The 27424-nt window shown below is 31.1% G+C and overlaps 3 protein-coding genes and 1 pseudogene across 3 annotated transcripts; 3 read left to right on the forward strand and 1 right to left on the reverse strand.

Annotated features, from left to right (window-relative positions):
- Window positions 1–1605: 1605 nt before the first annotated feature.
- On the forward strand, window positions 1606–3458 carry LOC133667919 (syntaxin-related protein KNOLLE-like). The gene is made up of 2 exons (XM_062087631.1): window positions 1606–1852; window positions 2119–3458. The coding sequence occupies exon 2, from the start codon at window positions 2146–2148 to the stop codon at window positions 3085–3087; it is 942 nt and encodes a 313-aa protein (XP_061943615.1). The 5' UTR covers window positions 1606–1852; window positions 2119–2145; the 3' UTR covers window positions 3088–3458.
- A 291-nt stretch (window positions 3459–3749) lies between these two features.
- LOC133668099 (violaxanthin de-epoxidase, chloroplastic-like) lies at window positions 3750–4783 on the reverse strand (annotated as a pseudogene).
- Window positions 4784–9643: 4860 nt separating this feature from the next.
- LOC133668334 (probable receptor-like protein kinase At2g42960) lies at window positions 9644–13847 on the forward strand. Its single transcript, XM_062088111.1, has 8 exons — window positions 9644–10980; window positions 11114–11689; window positions 11779–11802; window positions 11912–12358; window positions 12498–12613; window positions 12695–12955; window positions 13044–13244; window positions 13340–13847. The coding sequence occupies exons 1-8, from the start codon at window positions 10869–10871 to the stop codon at window positions 13397–13399; spliced, it is 1797 nt and encodes a 598-aa protein (XP_061944095.1). The 5' UTR covers window positions 9644–10868; the 3' UTR covers window positions 13400–13847.
- A 9346-nt stretch (window positions 13848–23193) lies between these two features.
- LOC133668100 (bidirectional sugar transporter SWEET9) lies at window positions 23194–24665 on the forward strand. The gene is made up of 6 exons (XM_062087845.1): window positions 23194–23242; window positions 23432–23468; window positions 23587–23797; window positions 23966–24127; window positions 24230–24349; window positions 24465–24665. Exons 1-6 carry the CDS (start codon window positions 23194–23196, stop codon window positions 24663–24665), a joined length of 780 nt encoding a protein of 259 aa, XP_061943829.1.
- Window positions 24666–27424: the final 2759 nt, after the last annotated feature.

Below are 27424 nucleotides of genomic sequence, written 5' to 3' on the forward strand. Positions count from 1 at the left end.
GAAAGACAACAAACAACGTGTTATCTGCATTCTACAACATCTGGCAACCTCTAGTCATCAAAAAAATAAGGCTTTGGTTTGTTTAACTTAAAACATATTTTCAACCCGTTTTGATCCAAAACACACCCTAAAACTTTGATAAACATATCCATGGCTTAAAAAAACCTCAAAAAAAGTGTAAAAAATGAAATCAATTTGAACCCAAAAACATTCCTAGGATTCAGATCTATGTCCTCAAGCAAAGAGAAGGAAAAAAAAACAACTAGGTGAAACTGTCCTCATGAAATAGAACCTATTGACACCGATCTTAACTTTTTTGGTATCCATGATCATCGTCAATGATTACTTTCTCTCCCTATATCAAAATACAGCTTCCTCTCTCTCTCTCTCTCTCTCTCCCCCTCTCTCATCTCACAAAAAATAAGAAAAATAAACTTTGGTACCAAAATTAAATTTTTGACAACTAAATGGACCATTAACCTATAAACCAAAAAAGATAGGTGATCAAAAAAAATATTTTGTATGAAATTTAAAGCCATCATCTAATTTACTTTTTATTTTCACTTGGTTCTTTGATTTTCAATTCAACCCTTTCTTCCAAAACAAATATACAATTGAGTGTTAATTTAGGTTCAAAGGGCTTAATGATGCAAAACAATGTTTGAGGACTAAAATAAAAATTAAAAAAATAAAAATTATTTCAATCTACATTAATTTGTGAAAGAATGAACAATAAAAAAAAATACTACAATAATTTTCCACAAGGCTTAGTTTTTGTTAATCTTTTTAAGAAATAACAGGCTAAGTTTCTTTTTCTTGTTTTAAAGCTTCAAATCAATTAAAACCTATAACATATGAAAATAAAAATCAACTACTGAGTTGTTGTCACTAATCAAGATTCTTTCCACTGTAAGCCTGTCCTTTATAAAAAAGAAAACATTGGGATTTTCTTTCATAACAATATAGTTTATTCTCTTCCACCCTTATAGCATACTTTTTTTTATTTCTTTTGTTTTAGCTTTGTTTTACTTCTTGTGTATTAATGTTTAATTTTAATACAATTTTTTTAGGATAATCTAATTTTATATTTTTTTATGAAATATTATCATAATATATTTTTTTTACTCGTACAATTGTTCAAACTCATTTCACAAAATTGAACCATGATATAATAACTTTTTAAAAATTATTGATAGATGTTTAAATTCAATTGGAACTTTTTAGGATCCATATTTTTTTTATTAATTTTTAGGTCTTGATTGACAATTGAAAAAATCAATTTAAATTCATAAAATCTAATTAGATCCATTAATCCAAATTTATTAATGGTTCAATTTGAATCCAACTCATTGAATTTGTAAATGGACTAAGCTTCGAGGATGTAAGTGCAAGTTTTTAGCGCTGAAGATTGAAAATGTAATTTCATAAGAAGAAAGGGTCAAAACTAAATCATCTCTCCAAGGGGGGGAATATCCAAAATATGGACCCACGTGGTGGAAGAGTTGGCCCCACATATTTAAAGAATTGAATAACGAACGCATTGAAATAGCATATAGCCGTTGGAAAGGAGGCTTGCTTAACGGCTAGTTTTATTTCCTTCCATTGCCTATTGGGGGTGTTTTTCTGCTTCCTTTTAAGCACCCTCTTATGACAGAAGCTGAGCTTGTGTTTCCAATAAAAAACCATAAGATCATCTTGTTGTTTTTGAATCACTCATTAAAATCTCCCACTTACCATCTTGATCTCTTCCCACTTCTCTCCTTCCATTTTGAAAATCTCTCCTTTGCTTTCTTTCTTTGCTGTCTTAGCAAGACTATTCAATTGTTGCTGTTTTTTCCCCCATTTGAGAAAGGTAAGTTTTTCTCATTAACTAGTCGATTAGATCTTTATTTTTTTCTCTTTAGTACTAGTATAGTTCATTTTGGTATGTAGACTTGAGCTTAGTAGATTCAACCAAACCAAATATTACATAATGCCCATGTCTTTATTTGTTGATTTTTTATTTTATTTATATATTTTGTATGGTTCAATCAACTAGGTTCATCTTTCTCGTTGAAACTTTAGTAAGTTTTTGACTCTCTGATTCTAATATTTAATGTCATGTGGGTTTCGTTTCAGGTGTGTGAATTCTGAAGATTTGTAAAGATGAATGACCTAATGACCAAATCGTTTGTGAGCTATGTGGACCTAAAGAAAGAGGCCATGAAAGATCTTGAAGCAGGCCTTGACCATGATTTAGAAATGGCAAATGCATCAAACACCATGGACAGCAACCTTGGTCTGTTCCTTGAAGAAGCTGAGGATGTAAAGAAAGAAATGCGATCGATCCGTGAGATTCTTGACCAGTTGCAAGAAGCAAATGAAGAAAGCAAGTCCTTACACAAACATGAGGCCTTAAAATCGATACGAAACAAAATCAATGCAGATATTGTTAAAGGCCTGAAAAAGGCCAGAAGTATTAAAACCCAGCTTGAAGAAATGGATCGTGCCAATGCTGCTAATAGGCGCCTTTCAGGGTACAAGGAAGGAACTCCGATTTATAGAACAAGGGTTGCTGTTACTAATTGCTTGCGCAAGAAATTGAAGGAGCTGATGATGGATTTTCAAGCTTTAAGGCAAAAGATGATGATTGAGTATAAAGATACTGTTGGTAGGAGGTATTTCACTGTTACCGGAGAGTACCCAGATGAGGAAGTCATTGATAAGATCATCTCTGATGGTAATGGGGGTGAGGAGTTCTTGAAACGTGCAATCCAGGAGCATGGGAAAGGGAAGGTGTTGGAGACTGTGGTGGAGATACAGGACAGGTATGATGCTGCCAAAGAGATTGAGAAGAGCTTGTTGGAGCTGCACCAGGTGTTTTTGGACATGGCAGTGATGGTGGAGGCACAAGGGGAGCAGATGGATGATATTGAGCACCATGTGTTGAATGCTAGTCACTATGTGAAGGATGGTACCAAAGAGCTCAAGAGTGCTAAAGATCACCAGAAGAGCAGCAGGAAATGGATGTGTATCGGTATCATTCTCCTTTTGATAATCATTCTTGTGATTGTTATACCTGTCGTTACTAGCTTTAGCTACTCTTGAATTGGAGGGCCTTATGGAGGGTTTAATGACCTGTTATTCCTTCTGGCTTTCTTGCTTTACTTTTGGAGGATATGCTTGAATCCCTTACTTTGGGGCCAGATTAAGTGGGGAGGGGGTTTGGTTTTCTCTCGTCATTGCTTTTCTCTTTGAGTAATGGTAGGATTTAATGTTGTGATGTAAATTTGGAAAAATTGCTTTATTCTTTATGCTCGTTCTTTGCTCCAATACTGGAAGTTTACATTCTGTACAGACAGTTGTTTTAGAACAGGTGTCTGCGATGACTATTAGGGAAAGAAATATATGGACTTGAAAAGCAGCAGGATTGCCTTTAGGCAAGATAACCTGTATGTTGTTCTGGTTTTTCAGAGAAACATGATCCATCATCCTTCTTTACCTTTGTATGGGTGCCTTTTTGGAGCAACTTCATGATCCAATGTAGGGAATTCAGGAGGCAATTGGGTCTTGGTTAGAAACTATAGAAACAAATTGAAAAAAGAAATGCAGCAGAAATAAAAAAGAAAAAAAAATTCAGATTTCCTTTTCTGGAGACTCAAAAAGATTTAGCTGTGCATTTCTGAAATAGTAGAAGGCATGAAAAAGAAGACTCAATATTTTCTTTTAAGTTGAACTCTATCTAAACTTCGCTTCCATTTTCAGATCACTCAACATATCATATCCATTTCTTCTTTACTTGGTTTTCTTAAGAAAACTTCCTCGTCTTTTTGGAGTCAATAAATCCATCTGCCAATCTCTGGAACAAGCTCAACTCAGTCTACCTCTTCTCTTCTATTTCTTCAACTTCCTTTATTATCTGTGCTGACGAATTTGTTGAAGTCTCTTCCTATGCTTTTGGCTGCCATCTCAAGTTCAAGCACAATGCTTTCTGGCAGAAACTTGATAGTGAAGGAAATTACCAGTCATCTTGATTGTGAAGGAACTCATTGTCCTGATTGTAGAGCATTGCAGGATACACTGGATCTTGCACAAACCTCTGTACAGTTGATAGGGTGAAAAAGCCAGTATCTGGAGTTCGTATCCTCCAGGACAAGTTCCCGACAAGCTTGTTGGATTCTGTATGGAATTTATGCAATTGGCAGTAAAAAGTATCAAAAGTAGGATTTAGGCCACTAGTGATGAACCACTTCCCAACGAAATCTTCAACATTAAAGTTCTTGACAAGAATGGCAGGATCAGGGACGGAATTCCCCAACATCAGACTTCAGGTACACACTTCTTTCATGAGACTGCACACTCATTGAATTCATCAACAAGACTCTTTTAAAATAGGTCCACACATTTGATCTGCAAAATATCTAAAGAGGGGTTACTCGTTGAATATCATTATCTATCTCACCAGGTAATAAGGCAGAACAAGATTATTGTACTACCAAATACTCAAAAGCTTAAGCTGACAGAGAGGGGTTTGTTTGTTCTAAAAGAGATGCCACCCTTTGCCCTGCAGGCCAAGTGCAAAGAATATGGTACACCGTTTCCTTTAAAAGCTTATGCTGTTAGTGAGCATTCTGCTTATACATATTCTTTCTGCAGTATCTGCAAGCATCTCAAGAGAAAGAACAGAACTTACCTGGTATTCATCTGCAGTATGGAGGCAAGCAACATTAGCAGCACAAGATGAGTTTGCAATGCACTTTGCCAATTCTAGCCTGACAATAACAAGCTGGTAAGTAAAGGACATGATGAAGGATCAAAATGCACTTGCTGGTAAGTAAATGCACTTTGCTACCAAAAATTTCAACAACTAATTCCCATCAATACCACCACCTCCTCATCAAATCTCAACAGAAAATGCTAACCTCAATCCATTCATATGCTAGCTAGTGTATCTTCTGATTGCATCACAGTACACCACCATAAACCACATTCAGACAGATTACTGAAATATGTTAAACCATGATTTGAAGGATATTTGTATACTGGAATGTTAGAAATTTAACTTCTATTAGAATCATGTTGTTCACTGTTCTCTAACATTAATGGATTATGATATTTGACCTACTCTGCAATCCAAACAAGTTATTCACCACTAGCTCTGTTGGTTAACATAGAAGCTCTGATTTGAATAATAAAATACCGGTATGGGAAATCCAAAGCACAACAGAAATAGCTTCAGGTAAACATTTTAAATTAATAAAGTTAGCTTCATTTATCATGATTTTAAAAGCATTTTTTTTCTTTTTTTTAAAAAAATAAGTAGGAATTTTTTCAATCTAAACTCTATTTTTTATTAATGGATTTATTTTTTGTTTTAATAAAATATATTTTGTAATAAGAAGCATTGTTGTTAAATGAAAACATATCATAATCTCAAAAAAAAAAAAACATGTAAAAAAATTATGTCTTGATATTTTGTATGACTGAAGGAAAACAATTAATTAATGTAACAAAATTATGTAACAAATAACAAAAAAAAAAATAGAATTTACTTTTATTTAATATTGATGAGCACATTTTAAAATGTTTTTGGGTATATAACAATTAAGAACAATTATTAATATTACCACAAAGACCTATAATATTATTTAAAAATTATGGTAAAATTATTATTATTATTATTATTATTTAATTTTAATTAAGTTTATTTATAGTAAATTTTAATCAAAATCTAGAAAAAGAGGCTAAAAAAACTATAAAAAGAGATTAGACACTTAAAAGGTTGAACTTATACATTTTGCTTGATAAAAAGAAGGCCAGGACATGCAATATAAGGACCAAGAAGATAAATGATACATTGACTAGTTTATTATTTTTTATTTATTTATAAAAAGCAGATAACAAGTTATTTATTTTAATAGATGATATGTGGTGTGTTGTACAAGCTCTACCACAATAGACCATTACTTACCTTAAAAATTTTTTAAAATCTTTTTTTTATCTCTTGAAAAATATCTAATAAACATTCTAAAAATCAAATCAAATCCATTGCTAACCTAAAAGCTTCAAATTAAATAAAAAAATAATCTTTTTAACATTTGATTTACTTCTTACAATAAGATAAAAGTTTTAAATCATCTAAATTGCACCCCTTTCAGTAAGACGAACAACACATTCATACTAAATATGACTTTTTGTTAATAAAATATGAAAAAAAACCTTTTTTTTAGCTCATCCTTTTTTTGATGATTTTCTTTCCTATTTGTCAAACTCTAAACAAATGAAGTTTAGAATATATATATTATGAAAACAACAAGGACCAAAAAATTTGTACAATAAATATTTATCGACCAAAATAAAGTTTTTTTTGGCAAAAATAAAAAGGATTCCAGTTTTTTTTATTGTCTTTTCTTTTTTAAATTATTTTTTATATAAATTTAAATTTAATTTCATTAAATTGGTGTCTATCTCAATTTTTAAAGTTTATTAAACACTTCAAATTCATAAAATGTGCAAAGAAAAGAAAAACTCAACATATAAAATATAACCAAAATGAAAAATAAAAAAAGTACATTCATGTTGTATAACACAAATATTTAATATTAAAATCAATTAACAAATATTTTGTTATTTGTATTTTTTATATATATAATTACAATTAATGTTGTATCTATGAATTTCTTCGTACACAAGTAGTCTTTCAAATTTGTTGAATTAGGTTAGCTCAATAATTATTTGATTGAAGATAATTCATCTTTACTTTTATTTTTTATTTTTTAAAAAAAACCTTCTCATGATCTATAATAATTATTCACATATGATGTTCAAGATTGAAGTTTTAAACAAAATGTTTGTCTTTTCTCACTATCTAAGATGTCACCATCTAAGATGCTATTATAATCGAAACAAATATTTTATGAAGAGAAATAAGAATATCATTGTAACTTGACAAAATTAATGTAAAGAACATTCAATTCATCAACTTTCTTCCAATATATATATATATATATATATATATATATAGATATTGTGATTATTGATATCAAACTTACGTTAAAGATAATTAATGGAGATTTAGAGGGTAATCTCAATTGAATTTTATGGATATAAAAAAGAGTTGGTAATTATCCTAACTTTTTACCCTTACCTGGAAATCAAGTTTAATACCACTTGTTGAACTTGAAAGCAAAAAATAGGTTAATAAACCTAATAAACATTCTCAAAATCAAATCAAACCTACACCCTTCAATTGGTCTAAAAATCCAAATTAAATCAAAAGAATTTTTTTTTTTTGAAGTTTGATCTACTTCTTACAATAAAATAAAAGTTTTAAATCATCTTAATTGCACATAAAAGTTTTAAATCATCTTAGATGAACACATTCACACTAAAAATAACTTTTTTGTTATTGAAATATGAAAAAACAACCTTTTTTTTTCCATTCTTCCTTGTTTTGATGATTTTTTCCCCATTTATCAAACTCAAGGATTGCAATATTAAACAAATATATATATATATATATATATATATATATATATATATATATATATATATAAAATGAAAACCACAAGGACCAAAAATTCATACAATAAATATTTATAGACCAAAATGAAGTTTTTTTTTGGTGAAAATGAGGACTCCATTTGTTCTTTTTTTGGTTTTTAATATGGTCCTTCTTCTTTAAATTATTTTTATATAAATTTAAATTTAATTTCATTAAATTAGTGTCTACCTCAATTTTTAAAGTTTATTAAACACTTTGAATTCATAAGAACATGCAAAGAAAAGAAAATCTCAACTTATAAAATATAACCAATGATGAAATATAAAAAGAGTAAAGTTGTGTAACCAAAATGAAAAATAAAAAAAGTACATTCATGTTCTATAACACAAATATTTAATATTAAAAATTAATTAACAAATATTTTGTGAAGATGAATGAGAATATAATTGTGCCTCAACAAAATTGTAAAGAACATTCAATTCATCAACTTGCTTTCTTTCAATATATAGATTGCGATTATTGGTATCAAACTTAGGTTAAAGATAGATCATAATGGAGACTTAAAGGGTGATCACTCAATTGAATTTTAATAGGACAGTACTATAAAGAAGAGTTGGTAATTGTCCTAACTTTGTACCCTTACTGGAAATCAAGTTTAATACCACTTGTTGAACTTGAAAGCAAAAAATAGGTTAATAAGATTTTTATACAAATTATTAATAGAACAATATCATAACAAACTCTGTAAGATCATCAATTGTATGAGAAGTTCCTGAAAAGTGAATTATGGCTAGAGACAGTAGTATTTATTGGACACATAGTATCAAAAAAATAGGATTAAGATCGATCCTCAAAAAATTAAAGCAATTAAATAGTGGTTTAGACTTACTTTGATAACAAAGGTTAGAAGTTTCTTAAGTTTGACCGGCTATTATTGAAGGTTTATAAATAATTTATTTCAGATTTCTATACCATTGACTAAGTTAATACAGAAGAATGTTAAGTTTTAGTGGTCTAAAGCTCGTGATAAGAGTTTCTTAGAGTTGAAACAAAGATTGACTACAATGCCTATTCTAGTGGTATCTTCAGGTTTTAGTGGTTACACAATGTATTATGATGCTTCAGAAGTTGGACTAGGGTGTGTTCTGATGTAGCATGATAAAAGCCTACACTTCATAGAAGTTGAAGTTTTTAGGTTTAAATTAAAATGCATAATAATATAGACTACATTGACTATTTTGGATAACATTTAAGGGTATGCTTGAGAATGTGGTAATGGTTGTGGTTTAAAGTGTTTTTCGCTTAGAAATATATTAAAATAATATTTTTTTAAAAAAATTATTTTGACGTAAGCACATCAAAACGATATAAAAAAATTAATTTTAAATAATTTCTTTTTTAAATTTTGGTGTAACATGGTTTAAACTGCGTTTTCAAACAAGTCTTTAATCGAGTTAGGATGGGATTTTTGAGTGTTCATCCTTCATCCGGAAAATCAATAACCATAATTGGCATTATCCATTTGATTTAGTTGGATTGAATTGAATGATATCAAATATATGATAGATTTGACTAAAATTACCATCCAAATCCAAACTGCCTTGTAAAGTTTATAGCAATTCGTTTCACTTGCACAGAACTCTCTCATGAACACTACCATTAATACCAAATTCCATGCAAATGTTGCATGGTTTTAACCTAATAATATCTTGACTATCCCAGCATATATTATTATAGTAAATCAGTTTTTTCTTATGGATCCCAATTCATGAAAATAATAATAGATTTATATTTAATTTAATAAAAAATATTTTACATAACCCATAAATAATTGATTTGATTCACGTGGAGTATACAAGTAATTGATAGGATGATACCATCCACGAAAATCTTCTTAACATTCCTATTTGCATTTGGAGATGATAAAGGATATCGAATTGGGTTCGGGCTTAGCTCTGGTTCAGGATTCTATTTTATATTAATTTTTTTTATTAATTTAAATTTTGTTCTGAAAATGAAAAATATATACTCCTTGAACCCAACGCGTTAATTTATTAAAAAGAATTGAGGTTAAGTTAAACTTAGCTCATAATTTTGTATACAATCTTTTGGTTGGATTATGATATTGATTTTCATTTCAGTTTATGTATCGAATTAAATATTTTTCTCAAATGATTTCAGGAATACATTTTTGTAATAATTTAATAAATATTTAGAAAGTTAATTTCATATGAACACGAAACTTAAGATTTACTTAGAAAATTAATAGAGATTATACTTTCTCAATCATCATCAAGTCACCTATTCATTTGATTTATATTTTTTTTTATAATATCAAAGTCATTATCATTAATATTAATGAATCTGTCTATAAAATAAAACTTGAAAAAAAATTCATAAGAGAATCACGAATGTAATTAAAAATTTTAATTTGAAAAAGCCAAATTAAAGAACAAACAAATAAAAATATCGACAAGATTGCATATGATATTCTATTAGTTATATGACAAATATTTTGAGAAAAATACCGATGAAATAAAATGAATAATTTTTTTTTACATGTTTATCTGTAAATTCATCAATAAATTTATTATTAATAAACTCATTGACAGACTAGAAATTACTAACAAGGACTTTTTTTAATAGATTGTTTTTGTCTGAGTACAATACTTATTGATAGATTATGAATATAAATATTAATATAAGTTTTTATCGATAAAATTATTAAATTTGATATTGAAATATAAAGGATTGCGGCTGAAATTATATTTTTCCTTCCAGCCCCCTAATTCTACCGTCGAAGATAATATACATACATAACTAAAGCTAATCAAGTACACACATAAACTTTCTGTAATTTCTAGCAAAAGAAATGGAAGAAACTAGAAATTAAGGCTGATGATGATAATAAAAAAAGGAGTTAATTATTTGGGAATCTTCATGTTCTTGTATATCGCCGTGAGGAAAACATCATTGCCCTTTTCACCCACATTATTATTCGATCAGAAATGCAAAATTGTGATATTACCGAAGATGTGTTTTGTTATTAATAATCTTGGCAAGAAGAATAATCATTTAAAACATCACCAAATATGCGGCTTCATAGTGTGTTTGAGTTTCAATTTGGAAGATAAAACACGCACTTATGTTCAGACGACACGGAGACACCAAAGTTTTACATGGTAGCTGTAATAAACAAGCATATCCGTATTTTCGATGAAGCGATGGTTGCAAGGAAACTAGACATTTATAACTATGTAAGTTGTCTCTGCAACAGAAAAAATTTCAGCGGCATTGATCTCTCAAGTGAAAATCATGGAGTAGTTTTTTTAGCTCATGGGCTTGGCTAGCTTTTGAGGCATAAGAAATTAGGTCACAAGTTGTCATGATTAGGAGAGGATTTCTTTCTTCAACTAAGCTTGTCTTCCTGCACACAACAATCTTCTTCTTTCATGTCTTGTCATCAGATGGCTTCCCTTCACCAAATGGCACATCAGGTTTTCCTTGATCTCCTCCATCCTTTTCTTTTCTTTTTTAATATTCATATGCTTTGAGTAATTAAATAACAAAAAATGGAAGAAGTTTCTATGTGTATGTGCCCTTAGCTCTAACAACAAAATTTAATTGCAGGTAACTGTGTCTTGGACTTCAAGGAATTCCCTTACGAACCAACCGGTGAGTGCATAGGCCACCAGGAGAAAATCAAGGACTGGGACAGCTTCAGCACAACATTATGCTGTCGTAATCTGCTCAACGATCTGACCAAACTCTTAGCCTCGCGTGCAATATCGAACACCAATGTTGACATCTTGCTTCCAAAAGATCAATGGATGGAATGTATCCATGGCTTTCCTGGACAAAACTCTGTGTCGCCGGCTTCTTGTGGCTTTGATGACCTCTACAATGAGAGAAGTGCTTGCTCGAGATTTTCTTTGTCATCGATAACGGAACAGTGGTATTACAAAAAAGCATTAGCCTCGTGTACGAATTTTAGCTCTTCATACGATTATGGGTGTAGCAGCTGCATAGAGGCAATATCCGATTTCAGGGATTATCAGATACGAATATCAAATGTCAGCGCTAATGACAAGAAGGAAAAAATAATATGTGGGGTGGCAGTTCTTATTTCTGTTGTGGCTGAAAATTTGAAGAATAGCGCTTGGATTGATGATTTCTACAGGTGTTTGCCAGCTTCAGATGCATTCAGTAAGGGCCATTGCTATTTCTTTTAAATCTTATTTCTCGATTTACTTCCCATTTCACTTCCTGATGCTTAGAGTATTGTTTGTGAACAGATGAAGGATACATGCAAATCAAATGTAAGTACAACTATTCTGTTTTCTCATTGAATCATTTCTTGGAATCTTATTTGGTCGCGTGGATCATCGTGTGAAGGATAAATACTCATAAAGATCTTTAGCTTATCAGATTCTCTGGTGAAAGTGATATTTGCTATTTTTATAGCAATCATCACATTGTTGCTGGTCTTTCTTCTGATAAAATACGTGAGCAAGGGCAAGAAGAAGCGTCCTAAGCCTGTAACTCAATCTAAAGATATCACCACATGGTCTGGCTTATATAGATTCTCCAAGGCTGAGATTGAGAATGCCATTAACCACAGCAAGGTGAGGAAGACCCTAGGGAGAGGAAGCGCTGGGGAAGTTTACAAAGGTGTTCTACCAAGTGGCCAAGCAGTAGCCATCAAGCACATTCATAAAAGCAACTCATGTAATTCTTTCCAGAGGGAAGTTGAAGGGCTTTCCAGGGTTAGGCATCCAAATCTTGTTTGTCTCTTTGGTTGCTGCATCGAAGGAGACGACCGGTATCTTGTATATGAATATTGTGCAGCTGGGAATTTGTCTCAACATCTCCTAAGTAGCTTCCTGTCAATCTCTAAATAACGTTTCAGTGTTTTTTGTTTAGCATCTTGAGTTAATGGGTGCTTCCAGATGATGCCTGCTTTGTGTTGTCCCTGGGGTGTTTCTGATCATATGCCTCAATCTATTTTATCCAGGTAAACATACTGTACTGACATGGGAACGAAGAGTTAAGATCCTAAGAGACTGTGCTCTTGGATTGAGATACCTTCACCATTTTATAGATGGCTGCATTGTCCACAGAGACATCAAGGTAGTTGCTTCTCCTGCAGTTTCCTCATTATGTGGTTCTAAATGTGCGTAATTGTACTGAATCTATGTGCATGTTTCACAGCTCACCAACATCCTTCTGACTGAGAATTTGGAGCCAAAACTCTCAGATTTTGGATTGGCAAAGATGCTCGGCATGGAAGAGAGTAAAGTTTTCACGGATGTTAGAGGAACAATGGGCTATATGGACCCAGAATATATGAGCAATGCCAAACTAACATGTGCCAGTGACATCTATAGCTTTGGTATTGTTACTCTTCAACTATTGTCTGGGCAAAAAGTAATCGAGTTGGATCTTGATTCCAGAGATCAGCTCACCAGAAAGGTATAACATTCTTGTGTGCCTGAAAGTCATTAGATACCATGCAAAATCTCTAGAGTTCAGAGGGTAACAACCCCTTCAATTTTTGCAGGCCAAGGATGCCAGTGCAGGAAAACGTCCGTTAACAGATTTTGAAGATCCAAGGCTCAACGGAAAGGTCAACAGCGTTGATTTTGAAGCCATTTTGCAAATTGCTGTCCTCTGTGTTGCAAAATCAAGCAAAGGTCGCCCTACTATTGATGATGTCTTTGAAGAGATAGAGAAGGCTTGGAAAAACACACTTGCTGAGATGGTCAGGCAATCAGTCCTTTGAAGCATTGCATAGACATGATCTTTTTTCACATTATACTAACATCGATAACATTTATATATACATTTTGAGTGCAGAAAGCAAATCGAGAGATGGGGTCATCAATGCCAAGTTCTTTGGAAGCGATACCCGTGTAAAGAAATCAGGCCGAAGGATGGAAGCTCAACGGGGGTGGCGCCATTGTTTTGTTTGTAAACTATAAACTAGTAAAACAAGGGTGTTGATTATAAATAAAGACCAGATATAAGTAAATATACTATTTATAGTTTTTATTTTATTTTTATTTATATGGTAAAAGGATTTTAGTGAGAAAAAGGGATAGAAAGCCCGTCTGCAAGATTCAATCAATCCCACAACCACATAGTTTAAAACTTTCAAGATTCGTAAAATTAATTGAGTTATACATGGACGTATGCACATGTGAATGTTTCTTCATTAGCTTGGGCCCGAGGATATGATGGCGATCACAAGGAAGGAAAGAGTTCTAGCCCTTGATAGAATTGAAGAGAGTTCAATTTGTTGATTGAGAATCCCTTGCTGTAACGAAATCTTGAACATTTGAATGGGAAATGTTTTTTTTTTTTTCCGTGTGGAATTAAGGCCTTTTTTGTAATAAAATATGTATTATATATATGGAGTTGCTATTTACTTGTTAAACACTTATATTTTGGTACACATTTTAATTTTCACTCATTTCAGTTCTTAAATGTTATGCGAAAAAAAATAAAAGAGAATGACCTCGTTTGTTTGCTGGAAAGTAGTTTTCTTTTAGAAAATGAATTCTAAAAAAATGAATTTCAGGAAAGTAAATTATTTTTCGATGTTTGGTAGTGTAATAGAAAATAAGTTGGAAAACACTTTTCAGTGTTTGGTTATGTCATGGAAAATAAGCTGGAAAATAACTTATTAATTTTTTTTTTATTTTTTTCAAGTTTATTAAAATAATGAGGAACAAATCTTACAAATTAAAAAGTTGAATGAGAATGAAATTGAAAAAAATATAATTTCATAAGTTATCTCAAATAAAATAAATAATAATCAAAATAATAGAGATCAAATCTAAAAAAAAAAATTAAAAGATGAAGAAATTAAAATAATAATAATTAACATTTCATAAATTATTTCAAATAAGATAAGTAATAATCAAAAGAATGATGATTAAATTTGATAGATAAAAAATTTCAATTAAAAAGTGATAAGGAAAAAGCAAATAACAATTATAAAAATGAGGACCAAAGTTAATATAAAAATTAAATTCTAAGGGATGAAATTAAAAAATAAATATTCAAAACAAAATATATATAGCAATCAAATATTTGAGGACCAAATTTAATATAATCAGCAAATAATATGACATTTCTAATTTTTTTACAATTTTCAGAAAGTGTATTCCGTCCAAAATAAAAGAAAAACACTTTTTTAGAAACCAAGTCAAATTTTCTTTTGACTAGAAAGTGTTTTCTATTGACCGGAAAGTGTTTTCCGTGACCAACTTTCCTAATAGTAAATAAACATAAAAAAGTTTGGAAAATAACTTCTTGAAAATCACTTTCCATAAAACAAACACACCCTAGATTAAAAAAAAGAAAGAAAGATAAAAATCACAGTGGGCCATATTCTGACCACATCAACCTTTAATGTTTATTGCATCAGGCTAAACTTGAAGATGGAAGTTCACTAAAGATGTTTTTGATTTCGATAATTCTAGAAAAAGTAGTTGAATATTGAAAACTAGTCCATACCTAATATTTTTTTAAAAAAATGGATTTTAAATTGTTTTCTAGATAGTAAATAGATTTTTAGTGGTCTCTGGAATGGATTTTAAATGTATAGAAACAAAACTTTTATATCAATCAAATTGTTTTTTAATGTGACATTAGAAAATAACTCGAGAGCTCTCACAAATCTCTATAAATAAAGAGTTTTATTCTAGGCAAAAAAAATACTATGATATATATATATATATATATATATATATATATATAAAAAACTTTTTTAAGAGATCTCAAGTTTTCTTCGTCTATACTTGAAGTTTTTAAAAAATGAAGCTCAATTGTATCAAATATAAAATCCCTATAAAAGTTCTTCAACAACATATTTGAAGATAAATCAAAGATATTCTTTAAAGTATTAAATCATCAAATTTCACACTACAATATAAACCCAAATTTATATTCTTACAAAGCATAAATATTGGCTTGAATTCACAAATAAATCAAGTGAAATACTTATTATTTTTCTTCTATTTTGAAAAGGTTAATCATGATATGTTTTTTAAGTATTTAATTGATATGCTTAAATAGAAAGGTAGTTAAATTTTTAATTTAATTTGATGAATTGAATGACATATAATTTACAATAATTTCTTAATAATAATATATTTATTAATTAGTTTTAATCCAATATACATAATCTATTAGTCAATTTTTTTTTTCTATTTTTCTATCCTCTTGAATTACAGGAGAAAAAGTCAAAAACAAAAAAAACCCCTTGAATTCCATTGATTTTGTGATATATGATTACACCGAGTTGATATACATTCATTTACTTTGTTTTCATATGTGAATACTTGTTAAATTTAATTTTAATTTATTTTAATTTTAAATTAACCTATTTAAAAAATTCACATATTTGTTTTTTTAGGCTCGTGCTAGTGCGCGACCCAATAATCTAGTTAAAATAACTAGCATATAAAGCTCTTTTTACTATTCATAAAATGAATTATAATCGTAGCAAAATGGTGTTTAAAATGAAATGATGTGATTTTTATTTTATTTTTTCAATGTTATGATTTTTATTCCAATTCCTATATATAAATTTCTGAATATTTAAAGTGGTCTTGTTTTTATTTTTCTACAATAAATGTTTTAAAAATTAGGAATACTAGAAAATTGAAAAACAACAATGAAAACGCTTACGAAAAATCTATTGTTGCCATTTACCAATGAAAATTGCGAGAAAAGATTTTTATTAGTAATTATAGATGAGTGACAAAATAAAAAAAATATAAAATAAAATATTTCATCTACAATTTCGTTGGCGTGGCTAACATATAGAATTATCGATGAAATTGCTGATAAAAATTCCATTGGTGATTTGAAAAAAAAAAAACCTGACAGTTCTTCTCCTATCCCTTATTTCTTCTTATTACCAAAAAATTGATAAATAGAAATGAAGACACCAATGAAAAATACTCTATCTATACTTTCTGACATACACAACGATGGAAAATTTTCGTTGGTAATTGCCAATAAAAATTGTGATAGAATTTGTTCCATTGGTAATTCCTAATGGAAATTTTAATGGAATTAAGAAAATAAAAAAAGAATAAAGGTTCCATAAAAAAATTGACACATCAATATTTTTCAATAAAATTCTTGACGGATATTATGTCGGAAAAATTAAATTAAATATAACCCGACATTTCTTTGTAGGAAACATTATCAATTATTTTTATCTCAAAATAAAAATAAATATCGGGTCTTGTAAAATTGAGATATTAAAGAGTACCAACAATTTGACAAAAACATGTAGGATCATAAAACAAGCAATCGAAAACCACAATAACCATTGATTTAGAAATAAGAGTATCAATAGGTTTGTAATAAGACATACTTGCTTTGTGAAGGATGTCAAGAATATACTAATCTTACCATAATATGATACTCAAACTAGTAGGATGAACCTCAATTCCTAAAAAATAATGAACAATTCTTAAATTACGAAGCTTAAATTCTGAGTTCAGCAATTGTATCAATTGGTGAAGCATGACTGAATTGTTAAATCAAAAGATAAAACATTTCAGCATCTAAAAACAACATGAATAACGATGTGTCAACCTTAGAAGAATGAAATCCAATAGAGACAAGATAGTCCCTAAGCCAAGTGTACCATACTCGAGGATCTTGTTTCAAGTCATATAAAGACTTAACAGAATAATGACTTGCTTAATGACAAGACTAAAAGTCTTAGAGTAATCAATACCTCTTTGTTGATGAAAACCTCTAACAACCAATTGAGCTTCATAGCGCTCAATATTGCCATCTGTAAGATGTTTTATCTTATACATCTAATGGCTACCAACAACTTTCATTAAAGGGTGAAAAGGAACCAAAGACCAAGTGTTGTTTGAATGCAACACCTAAATTTCAGCCTTTTTTGCATCTCACCAAGCCTCATACTTGTCAATATCAGAGAAAGTAATAGGTTTATAGTCAAGAGGAGAGACTACTCGAGAGAGATGAAAGTCAAACAAAGTGAAGAAGCCATCAGATTGATAACCTTATAGTCGTGGATGAAGAATCATATGGTGTTGACGAACCACAGGCTGTGAGGCATGTAAGTCTGAGCCTTGATGATGTTGTAAGGGATAAAAGGAGATGTGAACAACCAAATTCAAACTAGCAGTAGAGGCAGACCAAGACGCAAAGTTGGTAGTAGCAGACCCTAGTGAACCAACAACAGAATTGAGAGAACTAGTAGCATCAAACTTGGAAATTGGCAACTCAAAAGAAAGAGAACATCTACATGTAGTATGATCATGATAGAATCATGTATTTAGTGACTTAAGGTCATCACCAGTGGGTTGTTACAAGTGGGTAAACATAGTAGGCAAGATGGGAGTTAGGAAGGCTGCAAGTGTAAGGGAGTTAAAAAATAGAGAATTAAGCAAATTGGAAAGACTTAGAGTGTGTTTGGTATTGTGGTAGCGGTTGTGGTTGTGGTTTGAAAAAAGTTGTTTTATAAAAAGTATTTTTAGTTGAGGTTAGTTTGGAAAAATATATGTTTGGTTAAAATTGTGGTTGAAATTGAGGTTGAACAAAAAGTAATTTAATGTGTTTGGTTAAAAAATACTTTTCAAATTGAGGTTATAAAAAAATTAAAAAAGATATATATTAATTTTGATGGTTTTTAATTTAAATATTGTAAATTTAAGTACAACTATTACATTATTAAATAAATAATACTTTATGTTAAATATTTTTTATTGTTCCATTAACTTATCTATAATTTCATCACGTATGAAATTCATCCAATAAGAATTCCAATTTTCATGGGTTTTTAACCATACAACAAAATCAGGTAAAATATCATTAAAAATGAAATTGGAATTGTGATTAAATTCTGCAAATATTATGTCATCATACGATCTACTTCTAATTTATATAGTGTTATTGAATAATATTAAACAATATTTTTTCAAGTCACACACAATTAAAAAAATATTTTCAATGGGTCGAACGGGTCCAATGCACATTGGAGACATTATTAACGTGAACAGTGCCAAGTGAATTAATTCACTGGGCACTGTTCACTTCAATATTCTTTCTTCCATGTTTCAGATCTTTCTTTCACCACTGAAAGTTGGGAATATTAGAAGAAGCATCACTGAAGATCTCCTCAGTAGTCCGGAGCAACAAATCACGGGTTGACTGGTAAGCATTATTTTTTTCACTGTCACTCTCACTCTCATCCGTGCTCAATTCTCCCTTAATTTTCTCGTCAGAACTACCCACCTCCATGCATGATAATCTCTTCGAATCAAAAGGAGTTTTCCTGCGTTGACGAGCCTTAGCCATTTTCTTCATATCCATCAGTTTTTGTAAGTTGATATCTCTGCCAAATTCATCTAACTTCATTGGCAGATTTGCTTGATCTTTCAAGGCAACTAATGCAGCTGCTGCATCACTTTTCTTGAAGTGAACAGGCGGAGTGAATTAATTCCCTCTGCACTGTTCACTTGAACAGTGCAGAGTGAATTAATTAATTCTCTCTGCACAAGCGCTAAGGAAAAAGCAGATAAATATTGCTTTCAGCGAACCGGCGTTTGAAATGTATTATCTGGTGGGTCCTACGCACAGTAAACAACGTTTCTCATTTTACCAAACGATATGTTTCCGTGGTTTGCTTCAAACGCAGAAGCAACCACGGAAACAAACACGCTCTTAATATGAGGTGAAGAGATGTTGGTTGTGGTTGCAATTTGTTCAGATTTGTCAAAAGAGAACACTTGTTTATTAAAATAGACATGATAAGAGATATAAAATCTTTGAGATGTGATGTTAAGACAATGATAACCTAGATAAGAGGAGCTATAGCCTAAAAACACACATAGAGATGAACAAAAATCTAACTTATGATTATGATATGGATACAAAATTGAAAAACAAAAACATATAAACGTACACAGAAAAGCATAATCAGGAGAATGATGAAAAATACAATAAAAAAAGATCAATTGCTAAGGATAAAAGTAGGCATGCGATTAATAAGATATATCAAGGTTTCAAACACATAATTCAAAAACCTTAATAGTGTTTTACATTGTCCTATAAGAGTAAGATCAATATTGAAATTGTCCTATAAGAGTAAGATCAATTTTGACAATTTATCGATTACAACATTCAAGTGTGCTATTTTATTCATAAGTATGAGGACAAATTAAATGATAATGAATACGAATAGTATGAAATAACATATTTAACTTTGGTATTCACAATTGCAATCAGTTTGAAAATGTCACAGCTCGACCCAATTTGCTAGATATTATCCGTTTTGGGCCTATCACCTTCAAAAATTTATTCTTGGTGACTACGCACGGCCCCAAAACACGTTTGAAAAGTTAGCAACCAATACTACTAATAAGGTGAGCTATTAACTCCCCACCCGCCGATGTAGGATGTTACAATCCACCCCTTTAAGGAGCCCAACGACCTTGTCGGCACAACCAGACAACTAGTGAGGCCGGCTTTGATACCAAATGTCATAGCCTGGCTCAACTTATCAGATATTGTCTGCTTTGGGCCTTACCGCCCTCATAGATTTGTTCTTGATGACCACGCATGACCCCAAAACATGTCTGACAAGTCAGCAACTAGCACTACTAATAAGGCCAACTACCAACTTCTCACCCGTCGATGTGGGATATTATAGGATATATTTAATTTTTAAAGAAAATTAACATTCAACAAAGGTTGAAAACGATGGAAAATAAAAAATACATCAAATTTCGTAACAAGAGGATAATACCATATATATTTGGTGTGCGCATTGACAAAAATAACAAAATCACAAAAGCCATTAAAAAAAAAAATAAGGGCAAGACCTTGAGCATCACTAAATATTAAATTAAGTGGAGTAGAAGTTTTATGACCCGTAGGTCCCATCAATAGACACAACAACTTTCATAGCAAACATGCTTCAAATTGAAAATTAAAACATTTAGAGTTACAAGTAATTTTATTATTTGATACTAAAAAATTGAAAACATGGGAAGTAGGATGACCTAAACAATGATGGCATAGATCAGTAGAAGCAGATACGCAAAAAGACCTGTACACTTGAGGAATTGGCGTGGAAAAAAACTCGGGGAAAATATAAAGACCATTTTTACTCTAACCAGAAAGGAGTAGTGCCTTGGTGTTGAGATCCATAATATAAAACACAAACAGATGAAATTCAAAATAGACATTATCATCAAGATAAAATTTCTGAACAAAAGCAATGGTTTTTTTTAATATGAGGTACATGAAAAACATTGGATAAAGTAGTGTTTTGGTGTATGTAATGTAGTATACCCAACATATAAATTAAACTCCTCTAGTGAAAATAGCTAGCCAACAATTGCTAATTCATTAAATAATATTTTTTCTTTCTGCATATATATAGTTACTTAATCATCAACCTAACAAAGATCTTGAAACGATCCATAAAGTTGCATAATGCAAGAGTGAGATGGAGAAACGAGTGCATGCTCAAAAGTATGCCAAACACGGTGCAAGGTTTGACAATCAATGATATGATGCAGTCCATCCATTGAAAGAGAAGAAATGAGTGCACTCAGAATAAGTTGATCTTACTGTTTTCATTGAAGAAAAAAAAAGGGATAATCCTGAAGAGAAGAACCATTAGCTGTAGCCACATGAAAAAAAGACACAACAAAGAGCCATCAACAAATTGAAAAACACCTTGCTAAGAAGATACATCCTCATCTGTATTCGTCAATAAAGATTATTGGTGTTTGTAAGCTTCAAAGAAATAACTTGTTGAGTATTGGAAAGAGGGACAATCATTGCAATTACAGTTTCCTTGGTAGTAGGATACACAATAGCAGCAGGGAAGGATTCCAAAGCAAAGAAAGAAAAGGTTTGCATCAGTGGTTAAGAGAAAGGAATTTGTTGTAGGTGAGTATTGTGGCAACAAGAGAGTAGAGTCTATAAGATAAAAGAAAATAAAGTTTTAATGTGCTTAGGGCTCTGATATCAAGTTGAGAATAATAGAAGGCTTAACCAAGTAATTATCTAACATTTTCTATTTATATATGTAAGCAATATACAATAATTAATGTAGAGATTAGAATATAAGAACAAACTAATAAACCTTTCCTATATATATACAAGCCTATAATGCATTCTTCAATAAAGATAATTGGTGTTTGTAAGCCTCAAAGAAATAACTTATTGAGTATTGCAGAGAGAGGCAATCGTTGCAATTGAAGTTTCCATGACAACAAGATACACGATAGCAGTGAGGCAGAATTCCAAAGCAAAGGAAAAAGAAGAGGTTTGCATCGGTGGTTGAAAGGAAGCAATTTGTTGCGGGTTGAGTGCTACGTCAACAAGAGTAAAGTCTATGGGAAAGAAGGAAATAGAGTTTTAATGTGTTTAGGGCTCTGATATTAAATTGAGAATAATAGAAGGTTTAACCAAGTAATTAGCTAACTTTTCTTATTTATATATATTAGGCAATATATAATAGTTAATGTAAATATTATAACATAAAAATAATAACCCTATAAACCTTTCCTAAATATATACTAGCCTATATTGCATAGTATCATATAATAAAGCCCATTAGTGTAACTCGTTCCCCATTGATAAGTTGTTATAAGATATTGCTAGAATTGAGATATAGAAAAGATTTCAATTGTGAATACCCTAAAAAATAAAACTTAGAGAACTAATTTGAAAGTTCCTAAAATGGAGAGGATGAGATGCATTTCAAAATTTCAATAATTATTGGTTTACCTATTGCGTTGGTTTTTATTGGATGATCCAATTTTTATAGTTGTTTATGTTCGTTTGAATCTTATAAAAGTTATAATGATGATACACCATCATTTATATCAACAAAATAATATTTTTTTAAAAATAAAAAAGTCAGTTATGGAGGTTTTCTTCGTGAAGTTTGGATTGCCACGTAGAGTTAAAGACAATGGCTTTTTCTTGGAAAGATTTTCTTGAGATGTTATTAAAAAATTGTTCGGTATTTTAATTGTGAAAGTTACGTTACCAAAATTAATTTTGTGTGCTTCTTTAATTTATATTATTGTAGTATTTATGAATACCTTATCTTATTTTGCATATCTTATCTTACCAAGGAGAAAGGATCTTGAAAGAGTGATAAATTTCCTGAAGTATTTGATTCTGCGCACAAGTCCATTTATTCATGAAAATTCGTTAGCTTCATTTGGTGTACGTTGATTGAGAACTTGTGGCTGTGAAGGATTATACAATTTTCTTGCAAACCATTTGACACAGATAGGGCAAAACAATCCTAGAGATCTAATAACCAACACCTGTTACCACTTGATTGATCACATGCACTGTTTAATGTGGTAATAATGGAATTAGACAAGACAACTACGTGAGAAGGTGCTTTGAGGTACTTCTACTCGCAGTACAGAAGACAAAATCCCTTGTATTATCACATTTGAAAACTCTATTCTGGGGTTCAAAAACATCACTCATGATTAATTGGAAGCCTTGATGAATTCCTGAAGTGGCCTAACACCTATATATTGCACATGTATAAATTGAAGTGGCTGCTTTGTGGATTCATAAGATGTTTTAGAGAGTTTCCTTTAGCAATATTTCACAGAATTAGTTCCGAGTGAAGGCTTCAGCGCGCGGAAGACCTCTTAGGCCTAAATATGGGGTTCTTGTCAAACGATCATCTGACTTTCTTATTTGGTCTGCTTGGTATGTACTTGTGTGAAACGTTTAGTGCTTTGTTATTTTTTACTCAACGTGTAGTTTTACTCTCCTTTAGTGTTCTTCCCATCCCAAATGAGAGTAGATTTGAATTGATCACCGTTTTTAGGTTTAATTAACTAATATAGCGTATTTCTTATTGTTATCCAATGCACCATTCTTTCTAACTTTGAACAGGAAATATTGTGGCAGCGGGGATGTTCTTGGCGCCAGCGTAAGACTCTTTCAAATTAATTGAAACAGTATTATTAATAAATATTACTTCAAATTCCATGAAAGCTTCGTAATGGAAGATGCATGCTGCTAATCTAGCTACTTGTTTGATCTCTCAGGCCAACTTTCTACACAATTTTTAAGAGGAAATCGTCTGAAGGTTTTCAATCAATACCATATTCAGTTGCCCTCATGAGTGCCTCATTGCTTTTATATTATGGTCTTCTCAAGACAAATGCTTATTTGCTTATTAGCATAAACAGCATTGGATGTACTTTTGAGGTTACTTACCTGATAATCTACCTAATATATGCACCGAAACAGGAAAAGGTGAGACTTTTGATCTCCTCCGTTGCTCGATAACTAATTTCATGAAACGAACCCAACAATTTTTTTATGTAGAACTTGAGATAGATTGATCAAGTGTAGTGTTCGAATGGGAAAAAAAAGAAGTATTTCTCTGGGCTTGAAACAAATAATATATATAATTGCGCGCAGATGCATACGATTAAGCTGTTACTCATTTTCAACATGGGGAGTTTTGGCGTGGTGTTGTTACTCACCATGTTACTAATGAAGGGCAAACCTCGACTTTCTGTCGTTGGGTGGATTTGTGCCGTTTTCAGCGTTGCTGTATGTGCTGCTCCATTAAGCATCATGGTAATAACTTCTCAAAGTCTCATTTCTTTCATGCATGCTTTCTCTATATATAATGAGGACGTACTAATATATATCAAAGAAACTGAATCTTGGATGTTGCAGAGACGGGTAGTAAGAACTAAAAGTGTAGAATACTTGCCATTCACATTGTCTGCTTCCATTACTCTCAATGCTGTAATGTGGTTCTTCTATGGGCTTCTGCAACACGATTACTACATTGCAGTAAGTAACATTGATCAATTCATTTTCAACCTTCTCCGTTTGGTTTGTCTTTCAAAAGTACCCCATTCACCAGCCCATTAAATAACTAGAAATCACCTCTCGATTGCATCTTCAGCTACCAAATGTGCTAGGGTTTTTGTTTGGAATTGCTCAGATGATCTTGTACATGGTATACAAGAATGCGAAGAGGAACGTTGAAGAAAAATCAGAACAGCTTGCAGGGAATAAGGAGGTGGTGCAAATGACAAACGAGACTGAGAGTTGTACCGTAGACGATCCACGCATGGAAACTAAGATATGCATTTGTGATCTCTAACCCAACAAATCCAATGTAAACAAGAAATTAGAGATGATCTGTACCAATGTATAATCCAGCACTCGAGGTGCAGCTCCAGTACGAAGGATCCTATGTTCAAAAAAGAAAACAACAATGGATTCAAGACTTGAAGCATTTGCCATTATATTCATGTTGAATTTAAAATTTGAGAAGTCGTGGAGTAATTTAAAGAATTTGCGTGTTTTTTATAATAGGAATTTGAGATTACCAAGGATCTTATGATTTAGTGTTTGTAAAGATGAATCAAAGATTAGTTCTTAACAACTCTTTAAAGTTGGGTTTTTATAAACCACAAGTTATCTAATTGTTTAGTTTCTAAGAGTATTTCACACCAACTATCATGTTAGAAATCTCCTAAAACCCTATTAGAAGAGAGGAATGATATACCTTAAGTGTTAACTCTTTTCTTGTATTTTTTTTGAGTGATTTTCTTTTATCATTAATATTCTATTTATTATGAAAACCCTTGTATAGTCAAGATTAAAATATAGCATTTCATAAATAAGATAACTTAGTGATACAATAATAATGATTATAATTGTAGGTACTTTATAATTTTCTTAACAAACCATGTTTGTTCCAAAAACTTTATCTATATTCTAAATTTATTGATCAAATATAAATTAATTATAAGAACAGAGAAAGCTTTATATATATATATATATATATATATATATATATATATGAACAATAGTAGTATCACGTGTAACCATGTAGTTAACTATATGACATCTACACTAATAATCTTCTAATTGTAATAAGATTAATCGCTCGTGTATTTAATATCATATTTCTAAAATATAATGATCATATTTTTCCTGCACTACTGGCTTTGTGGAAGGATATGCATAATTCTCTTCAATAAATACTTGCTGTATCTTTATATTCTTGATCAAATCAAACTATTTAATTGTTTTATCAAAATAAATATTCCTACTTATTAACATTTACTTAAAACCATAAATAAATGAATTTTTATCACTTACATATTTTATTGCAAATTTCTCATATTCAAAATCTTTAAAAGTTGCGTCATATCAACATCTTTATGAAGATTCCTATATAGGAGTACAATTTTGACTTTATATTTTAAATTTTATAATGGTGGCATGCAACTAAAGGACAAAATCATAGATTGCATGGTATAAATAATTGTTTTCTAATGGTATAGTATAAATAATATCTAATAATTTTATTTTAGATGCTCTAAAAAACCTATATTTATCTAATTTAAATTATAACTTTTCAAATACAATACACTTCACATAGCATCACATTTATCAATCTTTAAAAATAATAAGTTTAATTTTCTATCTTTTTATATCTCATATAAAATCTTATTAATAATATTTTATAAAACTCAATTTAAAAGATAAGTGATAGTTTATGGAACATTGAAATGTTTACATAACTCATTATATATTATATTGTACCAAATAAAATGATTTTTTTTTCCAGAAACTTTATTATGTTATGGAGTTCCAGAATGTATCCATTATGAGAGAATATTTTGTGAATATTTATTAAATAATCTTAAAATTCTTGGTTTAAATATTTACCTACTAATCAAATCTTGAATTTATTTCTACAATCCTATCATTAATCACTGTTCTTTCACTCATTTATTTGCTTTGAAACAAAAGCCACCCACGATGCCAAACATCTCCGGCCATATCCCTCTTTTGACCCAACTGTCTAGCCTCACCACTAATCAAGCAATACTGTCAAAACACACATAAAAAAGAAAACATCTTCTTCCTCCCTATTTTCAGCCATAACCATTATGACACTAGCTCACTGCTGTTAGCTCCTCCATTTTTAACTCACCCACATAGCCACTACCCATCAGCTGTGACATCCCCAACAAAATGCACCAACCATCCAACCACCGAGAAAAGCTTTTCCTTATCCAGCCTCTTCAACTAGCTGCCATCAGTCGTTCACTGTGGCCATTAGCAGCAAACAAATCATGGCAACCCTTGCTCTTGACTTTCATGCACGCCGGTAATATCTCCATCAGCAACGTCATCCACAACCACCACGAACAAAACCAATCTCTTCCAGCCACAACCTTCGTCATAAATTATAAACAAAATTGACCTAGTTGTGTTTGAGAAGCAGATCTTAAAAAATAATAAACTGATTGTATTGTGTGATTTGCTTGTTTTGCTAGTGGAGGTCACATTCATAACTGGCGCAGGAAGAGAAAAAAAAAGAAGAAGGGATAGATCCTGATCCACCCATTTTTTTCACTTCATCGGTGATGGCGCGTGGTTTCATGCACTGCCAATGGCGATGGCCATAGAGACCATGTGCCACCACTGTTTTAATCTCTCCAATGTACCTTGGAAACTCCTCTGATCATTCAAACCTAGTCCAAAAGGTGTTCTGCAAATTTGGGATGATTTTGTTTGTTATGATTATTGTGGAATTGTAATAAATGTAAACGTGTGTGTTTCCATTTTCTTACATGTTTTTTTTTTTTTTGAGTAAGGAAAATAAAGAAAACTAGACAACTATAGGGAAAGAGGTCCCTAGTTGATCTAAAAAACTGGCAATTCTTTATAGAGGCATGTCCCAAACAGTAAAAATCCCTGATCATTACTAGCAGCTAGTTTAGCCTTCAAATCTGCACACGCATTTGCTTTTCTGTAAGTATGCTGGATCATCACATACTAACTTCAAGCCATCAACCTTCTGATATCCCAAATAATAGATGTATATTCGTGAAATCCCAC

The sequence above is a fragment of the Populus nigra genome, chromosome 11 (genome assembly GCF_951802175.1).
Source record: "Populus nigra chromosome 11, ddPopNigr1.1, whole genome shotgun sequence".
NCBI lineage: Eukaryota > Viridiplantae > Streptophyta > Magnoliopsida > Malpighiales > Salicaceae > Populus > Populus nigra.